At 35.4% G+C, this 23,277-nt stretch overlaps 2 protein-coding genes across 3 annotated transcripts; both read left to right on the top strand.

Moving 5' to 3' along the window:
- Positions 1 to 3,264: 3,264 nt before the first annotated feature.
- Positions 3,265 to 12,759, top strand: LOC136838538 (stromal cell-derived factor 2). The gene is made up of 5 exons (XM_067103639.1): positions 3,265 to 3,486; positions 7,074 to 7,135; positions 9,529 to 9,662; positions 10,028 to 10,249; positions 11,904 to 12,759. The coding sequence occupies exons 1-5, from the start codon at positions 3,438 to 3,440 to the stop codon at positions 12,076 to 12,078; spliced, it is 642 nt and encodes a 213-aa protein (XP_066959740.1). The 5' UTR covers positions 3,265 to 3,437; the 3' UTR covers positions 12,079 to 12,759.
- Positions 12,760 to 14,942: 2,183 nt separating this feature from the next.
- On the top strand, positions 14,943 to 22,259 carry LOC136838537 (uncharacterized). 2 transcript variants are annotated; one of them, XM_067103637.1, is made up of 4 exons: positions 14,943 to 15,263; positions 18,801 to 18,913; positions 20,278 to 20,460; positions 20,807 to 22,259. In XM_067103637.1, exons 1-4 carry the CDS (start codon positions 15,193 to 15,195, stop codon positions 21,253 to 21,255), a joined length of 816 nt encoding a protein of 271 aa, XP_066959738.1. In that variant the 5' UTR covers positions 14,943 to 15,192; the 3' UTR covers positions 21,256 to 22,259. The 2 variants fall into 2 exon arrangements, with proteins under 2 accessions (XP_066959738.1, XP_066959739.1); XM_067103638.1 differs by lacking the exon at positions 18,801 to 18,913 and having other exon boundaries at positions 15,056 to 15,263; positions 20,351 to 20,460.
- The last annotated feature ends 1,018 nt before the right edge of the window (positions 22,260 to 23,277 follow it).

Below are 23,277 nucleotides of genomic sequence, written 5' to 3'. Positions count from 1 at the left end.
ATATATATATATATATATATATATGAAGGACATTTTGCGTCATTGTTTGGACACATTTGTCATTATGATCATATCTCTGACGGTTAAAGTGGGTCAGTACATAATACCTATGACGTAATCCTAATAGAATTACAACAACTTTATCGTCTTTATCACGAATAGCCCCTTCGAATATCTGGATCACATTTCATGTGGTGTGGGCAGTCCCACCTGCGTCAGTTTTCTTGAATAACAGACTCTATCTCCTCTACGACAGGAATTTATTTTAGATAACAGTACCTCCCACGTTATGTATCCTGGTCGCAGCACCATCTCTATGGTTTCCTCGGCAAAACCAACAAGGTAGACCTGGCTTAAGTGTCTGGAATATTTTCAAGGTCATTAACAACCTTACGTTTCTTCTCCTTGAAGCCTATGAAGACATTACTCCCAATTTAATATGCACTTGTTACTTTCTCTATATTTGGAGTAGTCGTCTTCCTCTTGGCAACTTCCAAAATATAAATCTTTTTCGTGAGACTGTCAATTCTCGAGTCATCTTCCCAATATTCAATTTCCTTTGTAAGATCATCAATTTTTAAATAATCTGCTGAGTCACCGTCACCACGTGACTTTTCCCCAGTAATTCCTTTATCTTGCAGTTTGGATTCATCCCACAGCCATAGTATTTATCAGACATTTGAATTTTTATCCTGCTGATATCAGTAATTCCTCTCGAGACACCATGTGTCTCTTATTACTAGCGGCCTCTTACCCTTGCATGCAGAACGTCCAAAAAGATGAACTTTTTGATTTATCAGCAATTTCTGTTCTAGCAGAATCTTTTTCTGGTTCTTCATTACATTAGTCATACAGTACCATCTACTGAAAATAATGTAAACACTGTAATATTTTCAATATTGCTTGCTTTGCTTTTGTGTTTTGCCAAGTTCTATTTTTTCCAGTCACTAACCTTAGAGACAGTACGTTTTAGAAGACTCTCAAATAAGAACGCTTGATAAATTGCTTCATGAGTGTATGAAGCTCTCCTTTGTTTAGATATGTCATTGTCAAATGCTTGCAAATGGAGTCTGCTTCAAACATATCCAATCGTACTTTTAGGAAGCAGAACTGGAACCAAGAACTAATTTTTTTAAATCTATAGATGACCCTGGCTATTACTGTTCAGCCTTTTTTCATTCAGTCAGAATTTTCCTTAAAGCAACGTATTATGGATTCGCAAAGTTGTCTGATACCGGTGCTCCTAGGCATAGTTTTTTTCTAGTAAATCTAAAGGAAAACTTTAACTTGGTTCCTTTCCAAACTTTTTAAAACAAGCATGAGTCAATGCCAGAACTATCCGAGGAAACTGCTGCTGTGTCATCTCCGTTATTTTACCAATAATTGCGGCTGCATTTTATACGGTTATCCTTTAAATATGTTAATATTCAGGGGAATTTTCGGTAACTTTCTGGTACAATTTCATAAGCTTTTAATATTATTCTCTTAACATGTTGATAATCTGGACTATCTTCTGTTCATAAAGCTCAGTATATTTTGACAGTCTTCCCGTTATTACTCCTTGAAATTTCGTACTCTCGGGTTACTTGTAAAGTGTGGATGAAAATATGTCTAAAGCTTATTCAGTGGATTTAGGAAGCAATCAAAATCACATAAATGTGACCGGTCCTACAAGACTATCTTACCTGTAATCTGCCCTCCCCCCCCTCTCTCAGTTTATTTTCTTTTTGTTTCTCTATTTCTGTTCAGTTTCTGTCTAATTGTTCTCATCTTATGTTCACGTTGTAACTGGATATGATCATTAGCTTTACCCCCTAACAGAAGTCAAATGTTCCACTGATCAAATAAATGCGTTTTATGATCTGTAAAAGCTACTGATTTGTAGAGCAAAATATTTTGAAATCACATGTCTATTTCAGGTGGTTCTGGTGACAAGCCTGTGAGTCAGAGTATTCTAAATTGATTGATTGGTTTATGAAATTTAGGCTGTCAAGCCAAGCACGGAGGCACTGTTGGTAATTCAGCGCTTACGACAGTGAAAAGAGGGAGTTGGAGTGGTTGGACAGCAAGATAAAGAGGGATGGTTGGACAGCAAGATAAAGAGATACAGAAAATAAATGAAATGGGTGCAATGATTTAAAGATGGGATTGGAACAAACCCCACAGTTGCAATAATAAGTAATAGTTAGAAAGGTTGGAAAGCAAGACTGAAGATAAGAAATGGGGCTGGAGATAAAGTAGGCGGCTAAAAAGTGGATGCAGCTAGGGCCGAAGGGATGTTGCAAACAACCTTGTAAAGCTTACATTACACCGCGTGGCGGCACTATTCCCCTATGGCTGCAAATAATACGACAGATTCAGAAGATTAACTAAAAACAACTTTTGTGTTCGATGTAACATGAGTAGAATGAAGGCGTGAGTTTGGGAAAGTTAAGAGTGATTCTGCCAAGTATGAATCTTCGAAAAAAGAGAGATTAGAATAATGAATTAGAGATACAGGGAGAGAAAAAACAAACAAAGCAGTAAGTGAAGTAACTTAAGTTTGTGATTTTAAAGATGAACATGTGTGAGGAACAACCTAGACTTCAAATTTACAGCCATCTTATAATAGATCTGATAGGACAGCCAAAAGTGATTAAGGAAAGGTAAAATGAGAATAATTGGACGCAGTATTAAAAGAGATCAATGCATGAAGGAAAGCCTAAAATACCTCAGAATGTAAAATTTAAAGAAATATGGTGAACTGGTCCGAAAGTGCATTTTACACCAGTACGTTGGCTTCTCTTTGTATATTCATTAATTAAGGATGATTGCATACATCTTTCCTTGTTGAGAGGCATGGATGTCTAATGGCAATTATTCTAAAAGTAAAGGAAAATTAAGATTATTATATCTAAAGACAGAGAATTTTTGACGACAACAAAATGAAATGAAGAATGACATCCACCCCTTAGTAGTGTTATTTCCTCTATTAGAAGGCTCTATAGCCGAGATGTTGAATAGACAGATACCGGAGACGCTCCTTTTGCAAATAACATAGATTGAAAGCCGGTTGCGTTCTGTGCAACTGCATGTTACTTTGATACCCATGGAGCGTGATTATAGGTAAACCAAATCGAAATTTAGTTAAGTGAATTTTAATAACTTACTTAAAACATACCATACAAATTTATTAACTTTTGGAAGGCATACTAATTCACGTTTTGATAGCCTATAACGAGGAAGTAAAGATACAGTAGCGAAATGAACAGAACGTAACTGTTTAGGTTAACTTGAAACGAAACCCGCTAAGGTTGGCCAATGACAGAAGCTGACGTGTGTTTACGTTTATACGTCACGTTTCTCTTGGTTACGAAGACGGCGAAAGACTTTTGTTATGAGTTAAGCACTCGGGTCTATCTGAAAAAGTGTGAGCCTGATAAATTGACGCCGAAAAAATGAAACTACAATTCATAATTGTTTTCTTTTCTGCGGCGTGCGTGTATGGTGAGTTGTTGGTTATATCTTTGGATTGTCTCAGCTAGGTAGTAATCTTAGGCCCAGAATATTGCATTAACCTTGCGCTAGTTGAAATTAAGGTAATACTCTGAAACTTGCATAACTATCTAAGCACGTGAACCATATATTTTCCGACTGGGTATCATATATGTGAAGCATTTGTAACTATTATCAGGGATGCAAGTTTCTGTGATCTCTCCTCCTAGTCCAGGCTAGGCTATATCCAACAATTACCGGGGGCCAATGGAAACCGGTGTTTTTGGATTCGGGAAAACCAAAAACAAATGTTAAATATACAAGTAAGATAATGATGGATGGGTAATTTTTAGTAGCAGTCACCAAAATATTCATATAGCTTAGGGTAATTCTAAAGCCGGCTGTCCGCAGTGAGCTAGACTATGGCAATTGGCGTTTTTCTATGTTATTTTACTTGCTTTAGAAGAATTTAAAGTAATATTTTGTCGGCCGGCTGTAAATAGCTGTAATTGACCTTTGAAGACTCACGACTTAAGTACCTAATGTGGGGTAGGTCTAAGCCGGCATTCAGCGGCAAGCCCCCACCTCCCTCCATAGCTAATACGGCAAAATTGTAACCAGTAAACACCTCTAAAAATACCAAGGTTGGTATTTTTAGGAGCGTTTACTGGTTACAATTTTGCGTATTAGCTATGGAGGGAGGTGGGGCTTGCCGCGAATGCCGTCAGGTTTAGACCCACCCCACGTTAGGTAATACAAGTCGTGTAGTCTTCAAAGGTCAATTACAGTTTATTACAGCCGGCTGACAAAATATTACTTTAAATTCTTGTAAAGCAAGTAAAATAACATAAGAAAACGCCAATTGCCATAGTCAGCTCATCATGCTGACAGCTTCTTCACCAAGATGGGAAGTGTCTAGGTAATGACGTAATCCGTGGATGAACTCTTAGTTCAATTGTATCTACAATAACAGTCACCAAAATATTCATATAGCTTAGGAGAGAAAATGAAGCAAGAACTGTTACAGGGATGCATCCAAATGTAATGGGTCCTGTACCCCACCCTACCTAACCTCACCCCAAATGTTATAAAAGTCAAAGAGTAAAATACAGGACACTTCCTAACCAGTCTTTCCCTAACCTATGGTGCTGGGTGCTTAGCTGGTTTGGAGTCTTCTCTTCACCTGAACCCCATTGTAGCTTGACTTACAGCACTATAAATCATTGCCTTATGTTTTGCACAAGGTTCACCCTGCAGGACTATCAGGGCTCCTTCCTAAGCCAATATCCTTGACAATTTCCTAGATTCCTTGGTATATAATTAGAGTTGGGATAACAATCACAATAGTGGTTGATAATATTTACTTACATTTTTTTATTTATTTCATTTTAATTGGTGATCTCCTCTTTCTATATTTCTTAATAATTTCTGTTACTTCTTTCTAATGAACATCATATTCCTGATGGGTTCTGGCACTTGGTCTTCAAGATCTAAATTTCCTAATCAATCAATCAATCATATGCTTTAGAAGTTTGAATTTCAAGTCAGTGGCCCCTGTGGGTTTGTTCCATATGAATAGGGTCCATCATCTGAATGATAATGATAATAATAATAATAGATATCAATAGATATCAACTAACAGCTTGTTTGTTCTCAATTGAGTCTTCTAGGGAGCATATTCTTCTGGAATTTTGTCCTTGCACAACCTCAATTGACAGTCTTTCTTCTGGATTTATTCCTTGGGATGAAATTCTCTTGCCTTCTTTGGAAGCTTCAAAAGTTTCTTGCTTGAAAATTTTTTCCCTGGACTGTTTTCTGGGTTGAATATTTTGTGATACAAGTAAGCATTCTGCTCTTCTTTGTTGGATAAATACTGTTTTAAAAGGGGACCCCATACTCATGGTAGCTTTGATCGCACTCTCTCTCTCTCTTGAGAGGAACTCCAGGATGACAGTTTTTACGTTTGTTTTTTCTCTCATGGATATCCTCCAGAACATCCTAGAGATTGCAAGTAGAACTGGCCTATGACTATGTTAGCTCACTCAGATTGATGTTGTAGCATCTCATTTCACCAGTCACAAGGGAAGCCTTCCCCTTCCTCAGTGTTGTGCAGTGGGGAGGCACACCTTATGATAAGTCAGTGCTGATTCCAGGTTCAGATCCATCCTTGATTTAGAATAAGTCATTCTTTGCACATGTGATTACCCCCCTTGGTTTGGGGGGGAGAGCCAGTTCCCTTCTCTCTAGCTCAGCACATTTTGTATTTTCCCCTTTTCCCTATCATTGTGGAATCCAGTCTTCTAGCAAGGGGGAATATCAGCATTTTCACATAATAAGCACACAGTAGAATTATTGGATTTTGGTGTCCGGCTGACAAATTTCCATTTCCTCTTTCTACATAAGGCTGTGGGACCCTTTTCCCATCCATTTTCCTTTGGTGGTTGCTACCCGAGTTCCTTTTTTGGATAAAAAAGCATCTTCTCTAAAGCTCAGGGTTGGACTTAGGAAGGAGGAGTAGTCACAAGTGATGTTGGTAATTTTTTTCTTTGCATGATTAGATGAAGGTGAGGATAGGAGGCTGAAAGTAAAGCCATATTATTCATTCTTGTGATAATGATGATAAAGGCTGTTTACCAACCCCAAGATTTACCATGCTTTAGAAAGGAGAAGGGTTCCTCTGGACACTTTTGTTCAGTTACATTGGATGTGATGAAGCAAACTGGTACAGGGCCCTTCAGCCCCCTCTCCTGTTGTCAGGCCACATAGAAGGTTACAGGAGTCAACCTCCCCTGCTTATGCAAATGATTAGGAATTTGACAATACTGGGTGATGATGGATTGTCCTATAAGGCACCAACTGTTTGAGACATGGCAGGTTCACCTCATATGTTCGTGGATATTTGCAATAGCACCAGTCACTTGTGTGAAACAAAGCCTCCCTCCTAAGAAGTGAGGCTCATAAATACTGTTGCATATTTGATATGCAAATCTGAAGTATTTTTTTTATCTTAATCCTACCTGTAACCAGCAGGCATTTGCCACTGTGGGTGAAGGAAAAAATGGAGATTGCAACAAGTGCATTTACATTAGCTAATTTGTTAACAAGTTTCAATGACTGAACCAGTTGTCACAGGATATCTTCGAAATAAATTCTTCAAATTTATTTAAATAGGAAAAATGCAAATTACCTTAAAAATTTGCTAAATTCCATTTTTTGTTTTCAAATTATTTTTTGATATGATTGGTATTGCACATTTCTACATACAGTAAAGTATCTTAAATCTTAAGTTGGTAAATGATCAGCATAATTTAGTTTGATTTCGACATGTCAAGAATGCAAATCTACGGCTAGGGTTTACATTGTTTTGTTTAGTTTATAGTACTGTATTTGAATCAGTGTTCTTAAGGAATAGCTAAGGTTTGTTGATTTGATGTGGTGCCTGATGGGAAGGAGGGAAAGATTTGTATTCCATATTTAAAGGTATATAGCAATATATTTTTTCCAAATTTATTTGTGCTTTACACTTCCAGCTTTCAGAATTGTACTTCAGTTCTGATATTTAATCATCCTGAAATTACAGTTGATTTTTTCTTTTTCAGGACGTGGCACTCAGCAAGTAACTTGTGGTTCAGTTGTCAAACTTTTCAATTCTTACTATAAGGTATGATTATATTTTTATGTATATGGTAAGAGATTTAGTTGTCTTGAAATGATCTGCAATTATTTCATCAAAAAATTTTGTTAAATTGGAGTACATTTTGATGAATCTTCAAAATCTTATTTTTCCTTCACATAGAAACATCTGATCACAACTAATTTAGACCAGCTATGTTGAAAGATGAAAAATAGTTGCACTATTACAACCCAGTATGATGGTACAGCATCTTATGCAACTATTCTTCCCAAAATCTTAATTTACATATTATAATATTAAGTGGTCATCTTATGTTTCACCCTGTTCATATAGTACTCCAGTTTGTTGTATATTTTGTGGGTTCACTCGCTTATGCTCTTTCAAACTATTGTCTATCATGAATGCTCATGCAAGTTTAATTCTTTGGTAGAACTTTTTATTGTCTGAAATACAGTACACTGTGCCATGTAGACTCAAATTGCAAACTGATCAGTCAGTTGGTGATTGTCTGTTAAGTAGTATATATGTATGCATTATTTAGTGCTTAGTGCTGGAGTAACGCTTAGCAAACAAGTGGGAGATGTAATAACCAAATCCCTTTATTGCCTTTTATCCTTCCCTAAACTTTGCCTTGCAACAGTCATTTGCCAAATGTACAGGTTTGTGTTTGTTAGATTGTTCTTTTGGAGCTCAAGCCCAGATCTTACCCCCTGCACATTTTGAGGCTTGTGGTTACTGAGACCAGGAGGTGGTCTTTTCTCTTCCAAAATAACTCAGTCTTATCAGTATTCTGGACTTGACCTGGCATTAGCTGGGTATTTTAAATGATGTGATTAATACTTAGAGAAAGGCTCTTGTTTCATCAGCACTGGCAAACTTCCCTTGAGCTTTTCTGTTCACTAGAAAAGAATAGTGTAGGAGGTTGAAGAGCTACCCAGCACTTACATGTAAGTCAGTATATGAAGATACTAAATGAATCTACTTCACGAGCATTTGCTCCAGATGCATGTTGTTACACCTGGAATATCTAAATCCCCATGCATATCTGCTCCGTGTCTTTAAATACTTCTTATATACCACAATCATCTTCAGTTATTCAGTCATGTGTTATGATTTTCCATCTAGCATTTTTAATGTCATAAAAAGTGGGAGACTATTTGCTAAACATTTTGTACCTTTTGCATGTGTGCCTTTTCATTTATGTGCCATAGCAAGTTCCTTTTTTAGAGGTGATCAATATAAAGAGATACTAATACAGAAACCAGTAACTGCCCAAAGGCATGAAGAGCATCTTAGTTCTGTAAAGTGCTTATCTTGGAATGTTCCAGTTATTTTCTGAAGTGTTGTAGTTGGGTTTATGTTCCATCATAATTTTCTCTTTGAAATATCACAAATTCTGTGATGTTTAATTCTGTGATTGTAAGGCCTTCAATGCTATTCTGTAGCTCACAAGCTTTTAACCCTTAAGGGACGGATTGAGCCTCAGTGTGAAACAGAATTATGCACCACTGTTATGGTAATAATGATTCGAAACAGAGGTGCCGACACTTCTATATACTATAAATTCACTAATGGCAACTTTTATACAGACGTGAGAGTTAGGCCAGTATCAGTAATTCTTGTGACTTCAAGAGAGAAAGTAATGCATCTCTCTCTCTCTCTCACATGAGTCTTTTTGTAAATTTGCTTTTAAATATACTGTACAAAGGGGTTGCTGTTGTTTTTTGTTCTTACCCTTTACGATAGTATGTCAGTTGTAAATGTAATTTTACAAAGAAAATTGCAAAGAAATATTAGAAAAAGCATGTAAAAGTAAAGAAAAAAGTTACTGAATCTTCCTTCTTGTAAACTTACGTGAATATTTTTCAACAAATATGGAAAAATTTGTTATTGCTTTTATTTCTTATCTGTTTTGATATTGTGTGAGCAGTAATAATAATTTTACAAAATACAATAAATTTATTTATTAGAAAAAACATATGTTATAAGTTGTCTTGATATAAGTTGGTAAAATTTACGATTGTCTTGTAAATGAGGCCCCACCAGAGGTTGTAAATAGTCATCTTCAACTTCTCGTGGAAGGTAGGGAAAATTTTTTTAGCATTTTTTATTTATACATTGTAAATGTACGTGTCATTCTCTTTCCATTGATGTGATTTTTTTTTTTTTTATTTTGCTGACCTCAAAGTTTCCCCGGTCTGGGGTGCTGCACATTGATAAATTATGCCATCCCTTAATGGTTAACCTGCCACTTCTTGGGATGTAAATACAGGCAAATAAATTTTAAAAAATAACCACTGTATATACTTTATGCAGGCAACAGTTGTGACTCACTTTCCAGATTGAACAAAGAATGACTCATCCCACAGTAAAAATGTTTTTTTATATATATATATTTTAATATTTTTCTTCCTCAACAGGTGAGGCTGCATTCCCATGATGTCAAGTATGGCTCTGGATCAGGCCAGCAATCTGTCACAGGTACTCCACAGCAAGAAGATCATAATTCAAATTGGCTGATCAAAGGAACAGCAAAACTGCATTGCAAAAGAGGGTAAGTATTGCAAGTTTACTTTCAAGGTTAAACAATCTAGTCAATCCTGCCTAGTGGCCATATCCCACATTTACTGTTTGGAGACCAAGAGTCTCTAGATTGAGCTGACTGTTGATTTCATTCCCATGACCACCAAATAGGAAGTGTTCTCCCTGCTTCACTCAGGATATGTTTAACCACCTCTTTTAATAGATGAACCTTCCACAACCTTCTTTGGTACCTTATTCCCTTTAAGCATAAGACTGACAAAAACTTCTAGTTTCCTGTCCCATAGTCCTCTATACAGAGCAGGGTAATGAGAAGCATCACTGTATGCTTTGCATCTTTGTTCAAATGTATTGTAAAGGAACTTTGTTTATTCGCAGAGAACCCATTGCTTGCGGCCAGACCATACGAATGGAACATTTACCAACTAAGAAGAATCTACATTCCCACCACTTTTCGTCACCTCTCTCAGACCTGCAGGAGATATCAGCCTTTGGAGAGGATGGTGAAGGTGACACTGGAGATGAGTGGGTTGTCATTTGTGATGGGGAAGCATGGGGTCGTCAGCAGACTGTAATGCTCAGGCATTCTGATACTGATGTGTAAGTATGCTCAAGGAGGAAAAAGAAAATTAAAATACAAATTCCAGATGAGGAGTAGAAGTTATGAAAAAAAAAATTAAATGAATATTTATTTCAGGTTTTTTTGTGCTTTAGAAGACTACAAAAGGTTGGTTTTTTAATGATAGCGTGTTGCTATTTATGTTACTTATTGTGGAAGAAACAAAAGAAAAATGATAATGTATTCTTGACTGCATTATTAACAAACAGTAACTGTTTCCATGGGAATACTAACCATTGTCTGTCACATAGAGTACTGTATTTGTCAGTGCAAGCTGAAATTAGTTATTGAAACTTGGTAACTGGTGGTGGGTGTGTTAGTGATGAAGGGAACTGCCCCCCCATCAGTAGCTGTTGTTGAGCAGTAACCATGCGAATGAACTGTTGTCACAAAAACACTAAACAAAACTACCCATCATGAAAAGTTTGGTGGAATACTGAATTAGCTAAGAATTAAAAGAAAGTAAAAAATTAATTTCACTAAAATACAAAGACATCTGGAAATGATAAATACAGTTAACCCAAGAGGGGAAGAAGTTGTAAGCTGCCACCCAACATTAACACAATTACAAAAGAGTAAATAAACATTACTGGCAGAAAAAAAAAAAAAGGGGGTTTGGCATGAAAAATGATAACAGCAGAAATGATGAATGAAAAGACTGAAGGTACTGTGAAAAGCTTGAAAATGGCATTCTTAGGAAGGTCAACAATGTTGACAGTGGAAAGTCATGCAGAAAGTGAGGAGTGAAGATTGCATTGTAGCATATGCTGGACTGAGCATGCTTAGTAAAGGTCAACAGTCTTTCAAAAGTTGGAATATTCCTTCCTGTTAGGATTGGAATAATTTAACTAATTGATACTACATCTATATGTTATCTAGTAAGGTTGTGGTAGTTTCTCAGTTTTCTATTGAAGCACATTAAACGTCAGTACTAAATGAACCTTTGAAAGAGGTATTATCCTATCTTAGAATTGTACATATCTGTTTAACATATGGTTACTTGAGAGTCATCTTGTGACCTTATCCTTCATGTAGATAACACAGTGTGACATTGATTGTATAATATTTGGTGTGACTGGCATTTGTTATTGGATAAAATTAAGCCAATGTTGGGATACAAATCCCTGAAATTTTTATCCAAATCTTCTACTTTCCCAGTTCAGCCAGTGATGAATTGGAAATCATCCATATGATAGGTTTGGTGGCTTATTTTCCCTGTACTGCCAGACTTTGAAATTTTTTGGTTTCTATTTTTTCCATTTCCATAAATCTCTTAATTTTCAAGAGATAGGTAATTTTCCCCTCTTAAAATCTTGACCTTACTTTTCTTCCATACACTAGACCAGAGGTGTTTGAGAGCATTACTGATAGATTGCTCATCTTATTGAACTTTGCATTATAAAGAACAGGTATTTTTAAGTCAAGTATCTTATGATACAAATTTTTATTTTTTAAGACAAAGGACATTGTTTGATATGGAATGTTCATGTAACTCTTCATTATTTTTAAATGTCAAAATAAGTCAAAATACTCAAAATTCGTCATTTATTTGCGGCATTTTTTTTTTTATGAAATTGCATAAATCTTTTGAGGAAGTGTTTGGAAAATTAATTTTTGCTCTTGCTTTCTGTTCAGATACCTGGGAGTGACTGGTCAGCAGTATGGACGCCCAATCCATGGACAGAATGAAGTTGTTGGATTGTCACGACCAGGTGTACAGGCCAAGTGGCAGACAATGGAAGGCGTTTTTATTAATCCATCATCATTTTCTGAAGACAGCAGAGTATTTCATGATCCCACGGAGCTATGAGACGCACTTGTATAGTTGCACAAGCAGGAAAAACTGCGGTAATATATTTATTGTTAATTCAAAAACAGAATGATTGTATTTGAATGTAAGTCAATACACAGTTGATAATGACTGGTGTGAGCTCGTAAATACCTACGTTACTCATTTTTATATTCTAAAGTTGTAAATTTTCTTTACGTTTAAAATATCAGTTTATCAGTATTTTCAAGGGATGAAGACTTCTGTGTTGTGTTTATTTATTAACTATCCAGTAACAGTAATACAAAGTAGCAATAAACACTTTCATTCTTACCAGAAAACCTCTGCAGTACAACTAAAATAATGACTGTATTTAAAAGGGTACAGTAGTAATATGTATAATAAAAATTCCTTAATTTGGGATCCACTCCTAGTATACAGTTTTGTCAGGTATAGCTTGTATGCCATATTGGTATTAGTATGTCGGTCTTGAGTGCAATCCCATTACAGTACAGTGTTTATTGTGATTACGCTACTGTATATTCTGTCTTGATTTTTATGCATTGATAATAGTCAGACTCAATATTTAGCACAAAATCATCCCATATTACAGTACAACTGGGCATTGGACATCTTGTTGACCTGCATTTGTTTGTAGGCCAATAACAAATTGTGACGTTCTTGTATCTTCGTGATTAAAAGACAATAAAAGAAGTAAATTTTTTTTTTCTATTATAGCCTTGGATGTTATAAATATATGGACTGCTCATAATCTTTCCTTAATGTTGTTTTTTTTAATACACAGAAGAGACTATAAACACAAAAGAGGCCACATTCTGTTTTGAGTTAAAAGCATTGCCAACAATGACCAAGAGTCAAGCTATCATCATTTGTATTAGGATAAATTTTGTCATTCTTCATTTCAAAATTTTTTAAGTATAGTTCAGTGTTGTATAAAGTTCCTGCATCATTATGATATTCCTGTTAATTATGTCAAGCCAATGGAAGTTACCCTTGAGGCAAGCAGACCTGTTCATAAGTGAATTTTCAATAAATAGTGGGGTACTACAGGGAAACAATGTCACTTTTACCACTTGCCCTTCTCACGGCCTTTATGATGAAAAAACTGGCTGGCAATGGAAGAGGAGGTTAAGATTGGAACAGCAACTTGAAAATGACAAATTTTGAGTATACAAATGTTAAAACACCACAAGATATACACAGCTTTCCTGATAGAATGCTTCATATCTCACAGTAGTAATGAGGACAGTGTGACAAAGTATTGGTAAAGGGATGAAATAACAACAAGGAAAAAGGTTTGATGAGGCTGACTCTCAAATATCTTGGAAATGTGGTATCCAATACAGGATCTCTTGGATTGGAACTTAATGGAGACTGAAAAGGGTCCATCAAACAATGAGCAGACTGAAAAAGATTTGGGAATCAAATACAGTAGACTGAAACGCAGACAAAAGCATGGTTATGATTATGCATGTCTAGTATAACATGTATTACCTTATGGGTGCAAATCATAATATGAATAACATTTACGAAGAAAATCAGGGGTCACATGGCAGGATAAAGAAATATATCTTACAAGAAATTAAGGAAGTTACACAAGTAGATTGAGGTAACAATGAAAGGGACATGTCCTTTGCATGAAGAATTGAATACCATACCAACAATTTGCCACCAAAATAACTGGAAAACCAAGAATTTCAAGCATGATGATAAGACTATGTAAGTTTTTCTTTAGATTCCCTTAATGAGATTAGACATGGAGTGAGAAATATTGATTCACATCAGTTCTGTGCATTTCTGGCTGAACTCCCATGTCTTTATACTTCTCCACATGTTCAAACCATTTCAGTCTGCGAAATCTCAGTCTATTTTGCAGCCAATGAACACTACATCTCTCTTCCATTTACATCATTGAAACATTATAAACCTTTGCTTCCCTGAGCTTACATATGCAAACTAAAAACACCTAATAACAACACTAAACTCTCCTTCCATTTTGAGCCTAAGTACTCCACACTGACTTAATGATTTCGGTCAATACAGGTAGGCCTACTTATGGTTTCTTGACTTGGGAAAACCCTATATTATTTGCCTCCATCTGCTATTTCAAACCTCCCGGTTGTAAATATTCTACAAATTGAGGATGCCAGGGACGTAAGACCAAACTCCCTTCTTCAAGTAGTCTTGTTGGCACCTCACTATTTGGTCTAGATAATTCACTTATTTACATAAATGGATGTCACCTTACCGCATACTATGGATAGCACAATTACTGACATAACAGAAATATTTTGATGAAATGTGGACTACACAATAACTTTTTAAAAGTTTATATTGCAATTAGTATCTATTGCCTCCACAGAGATCCCTTACTGAAATAGAATTTATACTCTTGTCCAACCTTTACTATTTTATATTCACCGCTCTCAGACTATGTTGTCGGCGATGTCTATATGGTTCAAAATCATACGAATAAATAGTAACATAAAAACGTAGCCTATACATTACATCAATCGTATGATACAAGGTACATCCTTTACCTAACCTTCACTGTGCTGGGCACTCTATCTGTGGCCCTGGAACTTGCCTTATGCTTCTTGCTTCGCTTTAACTTTTGTGGTCTTGCCCACCGTGGCAAGTTAAAATAGGTGCATAACTCATTACCATCACGGGGCTGCCGATAACTCATTACCATCACGGTGCTGTCAGTGGTAAACAGAATGGTTTTGTTGTTAATTATAGGCCTATAAATGAGACCTACTCATTTTCGCAAATGATTATATGTTACCATGCTGACTATTACTATTATTGGGTCTCTTTTTAAACTCATGTCCAGATTGCTAAAGTTCTTTCAAACAACTTCACTTACAACAGTTAAAGAAACTAGCGCCCAACCTTCCAAGGATAACTTAGGATGGCTGGTTTCATACAAACAAGCAAAAACTCGTCTTTATATATAACTTAAAATCTTACCCGTTCCTCACGACTGCTAAACGGAAAGAGTAAATCTGTTCCCATCAGATGCATCTGTCGCTGAGAGTTCGCGAGTGAAATGGAATAAGTAATATGACTACAGTGTTCGAATGTTGTCTTAATCGTTTGTGAATACTGAGGTAACGTGACTATAGTGTTCGAATGGATACCCCTTCATATACTCTGGTGGCTCAGTCCTGGCATTCAGAGTATCAAATTCGCAAGGAAATGCAGTAAGTACCCCTCAGATTTGAATGGAGAATCTAATGACAACGTTTCCATCAGCCATTAGGCCTAAATTATGACTAAATTTAGTGGGAGATGGACATTTAGCGGAAGAAAACATATCCCCTACTCCATGATCAGTTAAAGATTAGGACAGTGCCTACCAAGTTAGGTTAGTATTGCACCTATCTCTATAATTACCAGTTATGCACAGATTTAACAATGACAGGTATGGTACTGTAGGTTAAGGTTCTTCTCTCTTCTGGTGATAGGCTACCTACCACCATTGCCCATGCTCCTTTTCTTATTTGCAATAGTTTCAGGGTCTCCGTTATGGAACTTTGGCCCGTTTTCGGAGGTTGTAAGGGCTTTAGACCTATTTCTGTTGGAGTTGCAGTTTAGATTTGAATTTGGTGATTAATCACCCTTACTAAAAAACAATGGGTTCCCGACAAAAAGTCGTAAGATGACAGCAGTCAAGAAGAGAGGGGATGTATGCAAATATGATTATCGAAAATCATTTTAGTTAATCTAAGGATTTTCAATAATTTTGTCATATAGAGAGAGTTATTGCATTAGGTATAAGATAGAGAGTAAAATACCGCACCCCATCTCAGTGTTATAATTTTACAGGATAAGTCAAGTCATATATATATATATATATATATATATATATATATATATATATATATTTATATATATATATATAGTGTATATATATATTTATATATATATATATATATATATATATATATATATATATATATATATATATATATATATATATATATATATATATATATATATATGAGATAGCGCCTGATTTGACAAAAAAACCACCGTAGTATGATCCCTGTCGATGAAGATGCCGATAAACGCATGCAGATTTTTTATGGAATAATGACTGAATAACATTAAATTAAAACAAATCTTCGACCCTAATAAAAACTACCTGACGGAAGAAAGCTTGATGAATACCTTGCATGACCCATTTCATGTATGAAGAGAATGCAGTTCATTAGCACTCAGTACTAAGTGTCAAACACGTTACGTGTGAATATTCAAACTTTAGCTACGGACATACAAGATGCTTTAAAGTTGGTTGTGGCAATTAACTTTGGTACTACTGAAATAGTGTGGCGTGTCAGAAATCTATGTTTTCTCTCCGTTTCTGTGATCTAGCTTCTATCAAGGCCTATAGAATACAAGGTCTTCTCAGGGCTGACCCAAAACTCGGATGCGCAGGTAGAGGTTGTGACGTCACGCGGTCTACTCACGATCCTTGGTGATCTCTGACTGATTAGTTCGTTTACAAACAAAAAGAGTGTGCCTTGCTTCCACATATTTGGTATTGATATTGTCCTTAATAGCGGCCTTATATTTTTCTCTTTCTTGCTGCAATTTAGACAGTTTAAGCGATATGAGCCAACTCTTGTGCAGTAAACGGGTACTTTGAAAATAGGAAAAAAATAGGATCTAATTCTTCATAGATTTCCTATGGACGACAAGTGTCGTGTCGCAAAAAGATGGAGTTATGATAAAGGCACAGACGCTTTATATGAACCTAGATCAAAAGTGCAATGTGTAAAGGTCAGACCTTGGAAACAACTGCTCATTATAATTTCGACACCAATATAACTAAAATTCTCCTATTTGAATTCATCATTAAGATAGCGAGAGCTGGATTTCCTATAGTTGGTATGGTTAATGACTTGGGGCAACATATATAAGGTTTTGGAATTCAATCGGCAATGGCGTAACTAATCCAACATTGTTAATCCTGCGGATAATTGCATAGAAATACATGTATTTGCCAATGCTCCTCACTTGATAAAACTCATCAGAAACACTTTCTTAGACCATGGATCTAGATTATCGGACTGTAGGACTGCTCACATTGAGTCAGGGAACTAATTAAGAAAAGTAAGAGTGATCTAATGACAACTCATAAACTATTTGAAAAGCATTCAAGTGTTACAGGTATGGAGGGTATGACAGTGAAATTTGCGTTACTCTGCCACTCACAAAAATCTCAAACACTTGGAGAAAAAGGTCTGATTGTTGATAGGCACCGGGAGAGTGCAAGCCAGTTCATTTGCCTTGTTGATAAGTGGTTTGATTTATTCAGTTCTGGAGTGCCTTTCGACAGAAAGTCTTCACGGAATCTTACGGGCTAATCTTAGAAACCAAACAAAACGTTGCAAGAGATGACACACCTATCCAGAACAATGAAAAGTCTGGGAGGAAAAGGACTTTACCCTTTCCAAAAAGGCCTTGTGATATCTTGCAAATCTCTAACGAACTTGCTAGGAATGTTATGTGAAATTTTGCCATATCATACATCTTGACTCATGGGTTGAATCGAGATGGACTGGAACACTGTTTTGGCTGTATACGGCAAGTGGGTGCATGTCATCGGCACCCATCACCTGCTGAATTTAAGCACCGAGTTAGAGCCCATCTCCTGGGAAAAGAGAGAACTCTATGAGGCGCAAAATACAATGCTGAAAATTGTATTAGCGATAATATGACTGAGGTCTCATTTTCCAACTTGATAACTAAAGAAAGCACTTCTTACGAGGCTGAAGAAACGTCTCTTCAGAAAGTGTTAAGCTTATCGGCAATATTGTTTCGTTTGCCAATGGAGGAATTGCAGAATGACAATGAAGACAAAACTGTTGAAGAAGAAACGTTAGAAGATGCCACTGAAGAATGAGGCATGCAATATGTGGGTGGTTTTGTAGCCTGTAAGTTTCCCCGAGTATGACTTTCTAGGAACTAAAGAACCGAAGGAGATGGCACAAGGATCGGCACTATAAGTAGAACAAATGAGAAGCTAATTAAACCTCGACCCGAATTTTTGGAGCATTTAAAATCGATGGAAAAGATATTTATTTGTTATCATTGCAAACATACCGAAAAAGTTGCTCTCATAATCGTTAACCTTATGTATACATGTATTCGTATATGTGTATTTGAGTGTGAGTTGTATATTATAGTGAAAAATGTTTTTTTCGTTTTTAAATTCCCGTTGTAATTATTTGGATGAATATACGTATAGAAATGAATATGGTCAACACGTGCTTTATTTTTCTAAAAGAATGAATCATGATTTTTAATATTAAAAAGGGTCAACGAGGAAGCAGGGGCAAAGTTTTCCCATTTGTACAGAGCTTGGGCAGAGGAGAAAGCAAGTAGACCGCGTGACGTCACGTTTCTTAACTCCCATCTCCTTACCCCGGTTAATCCTGCGCTTCTATAATCGTTCGCCATCGTCTGTACCGATAAATAAAAGATGACAATATGAAAGACTTTTTTTTCGTTTGGTTAATTGCGTGGCACCTATCATAGAATATTACAGCTAAAGCAGTAATAACAAATAGATAGTTGCACATTATGTTTTGATATTTCCAACAGTGATCTATGCAATATATACTAGCTATGTAAAATTTTGTTTAGCAAAGTTGACTTCCTGTGATTCTATCTCTCTCTCTCTCTCCAAACAAATTTTGGCGGACGTGATTCATAACTCTTTCCTTTTGAAGAGGTCGGCCGCTTGAAGCCCCAACATTCAGTTCCAGAGTACAGTTGCAAATTACGGTGTTCTCTCAGCGTCGGCCTACGGGGCTAGTCTTCGCTGTTAGGCTGCTCATATACCGTAAGTTCGCTTTACCCTCCTGAGTTCTAGCTTTATTGTTAATTCATTTCCTTTATAGCTGACGCTACCACTTCTGTCTTTTTTTTCCCATTTTTTCTAACGGCCTCTTCAGAGACTAACGTCCTTCCCAAGATATCCTTATTCTCCTTCTAGGAAATTATTGTGGCACCTTGCAAACTGTTGTTTTTACTACGCATTTCCTTAAGGCCCTTGTCCTCCGATCCATTGTCCTTAAATCTTGAATTATTTGTTAAAACTCCAAATAATTCAAGGTTTAAGGACAATGGGGATCTATTTGTTTGTGGCCTAGCTTAGCTTTCTTTATTTCAAATATATGTTTGCTTTCCTTCAAGTTGCTCTAATTTTCTTTTTCACATTATTATTATTATTATTATTATTATTATTATTATTATTATTATTGAGAATGGACAGACTGTTCATACAAAACAAGCCAAACATACCATTGGCTCGAAGAACGGTCTTCATCAAAACAGAATGTTCATTTGTGAAAAGAGAGACAAAAACGGGAAGAGATAAAAAAAGATACAGACAGATTAACAGAAAATAATTTTATACAAAAATATCCTCTCAGCCCAGAAAACCGAAACGGTATCTGTCGATTAAGGCAGTAACAAAACCAGGACGGCCCTTCCGAATGGTTCGGCTTTCTCTCACCCGAGTCACCCATCTTGAGTGGGTTCAGATCTCACTGACGGAAGTTGGTGTTTGTTCATTTGTTATTCATTTCGAATTTAAGGTTTCGTAGTGATAGACTTGTCCAAAAAGTATGGAGAAATCGAGGTGTTAATAGCGCATTGTGTTCATTTCATTTCCATATATATATATATATATATATATATATATATATATATATATATATATATATATATATATATATATATGTGTGTGTGTGTGTGTGTGTGTGTGTGTGTGTGCAGGAGGAAAATCTGACATTGAACCACATCCTTTATGAATCATTTGACATTTACTTTCGATACGTTTCTCGGAAAGGCAGATCCAAAGCCGCACAAGACTATATTTCCACTGTTGTATTAGTAATCCGAGAACCGATATTGACAAACGCTGAATTGTCTAGGCCTATATCATTTTTGTCAAACTCCAGTCTGTCCAAAAAAAAAGTGACCTGAGAAGCAATGCAATAACTGATAGATAAACGAAAGAAAAATCATAGGAATGCTTAAATAAGTAGGCTCCATAATTATCATTGTACGGTAGGTGTAGACAGTATATTACAAAGATATACATAGAAAAAATCTCGGGCTCGTCTCACTATTCTGATTATTCCATAAGATAAACGATTATTTGTAATATAACAAACGTTACCTTTGTTTATATTCATCAAGGCTTACCCAGGAGAGTGCTTGAGAGGGACCAGAAGTTCTGCAGAATGACTCTTACTGGTGACTTTCCTTCTAGGAAGAAGAATAACTTCTACTTCTTATGTTGCAAGAATCATCTGCTGCTGCTCAGTGGAATTCTGTGGTTATCTCTTTCCCCTGTAGCCAGTGCACAGACAACTGAACAAGGTGAGTTTATCGTCTTCCATTTTTTAAAATGTTTAACTTTATCAATTTACGAAGACTTTCTCTGTATTGCAAATAAACTCGTGTTTTTTTCCTCAATTTCTTATGGTATCTGAAAGTGAAAGTCAAACGAATCTCCATATAATGATTATGTCACTTCCTCAAACCACTTGAAGATCTAAGTGATTAATTTTCTAAGAAGGTATATTATTTTGTAGTTAGTGATATGTCAATAGAAAATAATGAACATTCATCACGTGTGATAATCAAAAACTGAAATGTGCCAATGGCATTACTGAATAAGAAGAGGGTCGTTTCTTATGGTACTAATATGAAGCTCTTTCTCTAGGAGGCTTCACTACGATCACCTATCAGGAGGAACAAGAGGAATACGGTGAATACGATCTCACCAGCAATGTTACTTTATACCAGCAAGATGAGTCTACACAGATGGCTATTTCGCCCGAAGGCTACACCACAACCAACTATCAAGAGCAACGAGAAGAAGACGATGCTGAAAATGATCACACCACTCTAAGTAGCAATCACGAACAGGATGAATATGCGACGAACACAGTTTCCATGGAAGGGTCCACTACAGACAGTTATCAAGAGGACGAGGGGCCTTGTGGTTGCATCTGCAGTCAGTGTGTACCTCAAGAACAGAAGCATATGCAAATGGACATTTTCATTAAAAGTTTCGACTTGTGGATCATGTGTGGTCTTGCAGTACAATGCACAGTTCTTATGTGGTTGTCCTTTGTGTTGGGCGTTGCCCTTCACGGAGCGAGAAAGTAACGCACAGAAGCAACTGTGGTTGTATGAACACTGAGTTTTGTCTAGTTAATGGAACCATCTAACGAAAATTCGTAGTGATATCTATGCATATTCCAAGTTCCATAGAACCTGCGAGCCATCTTTAACCAAGGACTCGTTGAATCTGTCCTTGCCGTAGATGAATGTAACTACCAAAATCCGTCTAGGCAAGTTTTACAGTGTCATCAGCTACTGTTTTTACTAGGGTGAAAGAAATGCCATTATCATATAGGCTGAGGCTGACGTCATTAATCCCATCTCTCGAATTCGATCGCTTGCTCTTGGTCGAGAGTCAATAACAACCAGAAAAGGGGAAAATAGTAGGTATCTAAGAAAAACACTGTGGTAAACAATATGACAGGTTGGTTCCTCAAAACAGTGGCTGTTGGATATTTTAAGGAAGTCAATGATTAACAGTACTTACAAATATTCTCTATCCCTTTGTATTCCTTAGTAAGTTACTAAACAAGGACAGAAGACAAATGAAAAAAGGGAAGATGCGATTCTTTCCCAACTTATGTGTTTTTAATCGTGCGAGAGCTATTTGCATAGTGCATAATGATTCACTGTACAATTCCATATAGATTTATGCGTATAACGCGTCTTCGAAAGAATAAGTTATGAAAATTATTAGCAATATATGTTGAATTATAAATCTGATATAACTGTACCTGCGGAATAATTTGCTTTGCACTCAGACACATTGTATGAACGCTTGTTTAGGTAATTTAGAGATAATGTTTCGTTGCCTTTGAAGTTAATGTTTGAAAGTTCACTGTATTTTCATTTATCTGAGAGTTTTTTCAGCTCGTCTTATTTATGAGTTTTTTCAATTTTATTTTATTTCTAAAATGACCATATTATTATTTGCTGTTGATTACTATAAAAATACACTGTGTAAATTATTTTTTTATATCTAACTCATGCTTTTCCAGTTATTATCAGTACTGGTGATGTGCATATATAAATGAATGTTAACTTTATACGAACTGAGTTTCCAACAAGCTCCTGAAAGGTAGAAAGAATTGTTCAAGGTTCCACAGAGAGTAGAAAGTAAGGGAAGACGACAAATATGAATAAAGTTGAAGCAGTAGAATACAAAAAGAAAAGCTCTGGAATCCTATTTAACATGTGTTGTTATATTGATAGAGAAGCACAAGTTTCCACATGAACTAAACTTTTGATAATCCTTGCAGGAATCTCAAAATAAATATGAAGTAATATATATATATATATATATATATATATATATATATATATATATATATATATATATATATATATATGTGTGTGTGTGTGTATATATATATATATATATATATATATATATATATATATATATATATATATATATATGTATATATATATATATATATATATATATATATATATATATATATATATATATATATATATATATATATATATATATATAAGCATTAAGCGACAAACATCCTTTAATATCCAATTCGCTCTACCTCGGAAATAATATATTTTCATACATGTTACCGAAGGGGAATTTTTTAGCTGACAATAAGTTCGTCGTCCCGTGGGTAAAGGCGTCACTGTAGTCCTGAGTTCTTGACTTACGAACTTATTATCAACAAAAAAATTCTCCTTCGGTAACATATATGAAAATATATTATTTCCGAGATAGAGCGAATTGGATATTAAAGACGTTTGTAACTTAATGCTTGTATATGAATCACGGTGATGTGATAAAAATTCATTCATATATATATATATATATATATATATATATATATATATATATATATATATATATATATAATATATATATATATATATATATATATAATATATATATATATATATATATATATATATGTATATATATATATATATATATATATGTATATATATATATATATATATATATATATATATATATATATATATATATATATATATATATATATATATGTATATATATATATATAATATATATATATATATATATATATATATATATATATATATATA

This window comes from Macrobrachium rosenbergii, chromosome 5 (genome assembly GCF_040412425.1).
Source record: "Macrobrachium rosenbergii isolate ZJJX-2024 chromosome 5, ASM4041242v1, whole genome shotgun sequence".
Classification (NCBI taxonomy): Eukaryota; Metazoa; Arthropoda; class Malacostraca; order Decapoda; family Palaemonidae; genus Macrobrachium; species Macrobrachium rosenbergii.
Note: the sequence above shows the minus strand (reverse complement) of the source record. Positions and strands in the feature narration are given on the sequence as shown.

Excerpts from the sequence above, each read along its gene's own strand:
- LOC136838538 (XM_067103639.1), top strand. The coding sequence starts at position 3,438 with ATGAAACTACAATTCATAATTGTTTTCTTTTCTGCGGCGTGCGTGTAT. Across the intron at positions 7,136-9,528 it reads TTTTCAATTCTTACTATAAG|GTGAGGCTGCATTCCCATGA; the intron begins GTATGATTATAT and ends CTTCCTCAACAG. Across the intron at positions 10,250-11,903 it reads AGGCATTCTGATACTGATGT|ATACCTGGGAGTGACTGGTC; the intron begins GTAAGTATGCTC and ends CTTTCTGTTCAG.
- LOC136838537 (XM_067103637.1), top strand. The coding sequence starts at position 15,193 with ATGGATACCCCTTCATATACTCTGGTGGCTCAGTCCTGGCATTCAGAG. Across the intron at positions 15,264-18,800 it reads CAAATTCGCAAGGAAATGCA|AGGTCGGCCGCTTGAAGCCC; the intron begins GTAAGTACCCCT and ends TTCCTTTTGAAG. Across the intron at positions 18,914-20,277 it reads TGTTAGGCTGCTCATATACC|GCTTACCCAGGAGAGTGCTT; the intron begins GTAAGTTCGCTT and ends ATATTCATCAAG.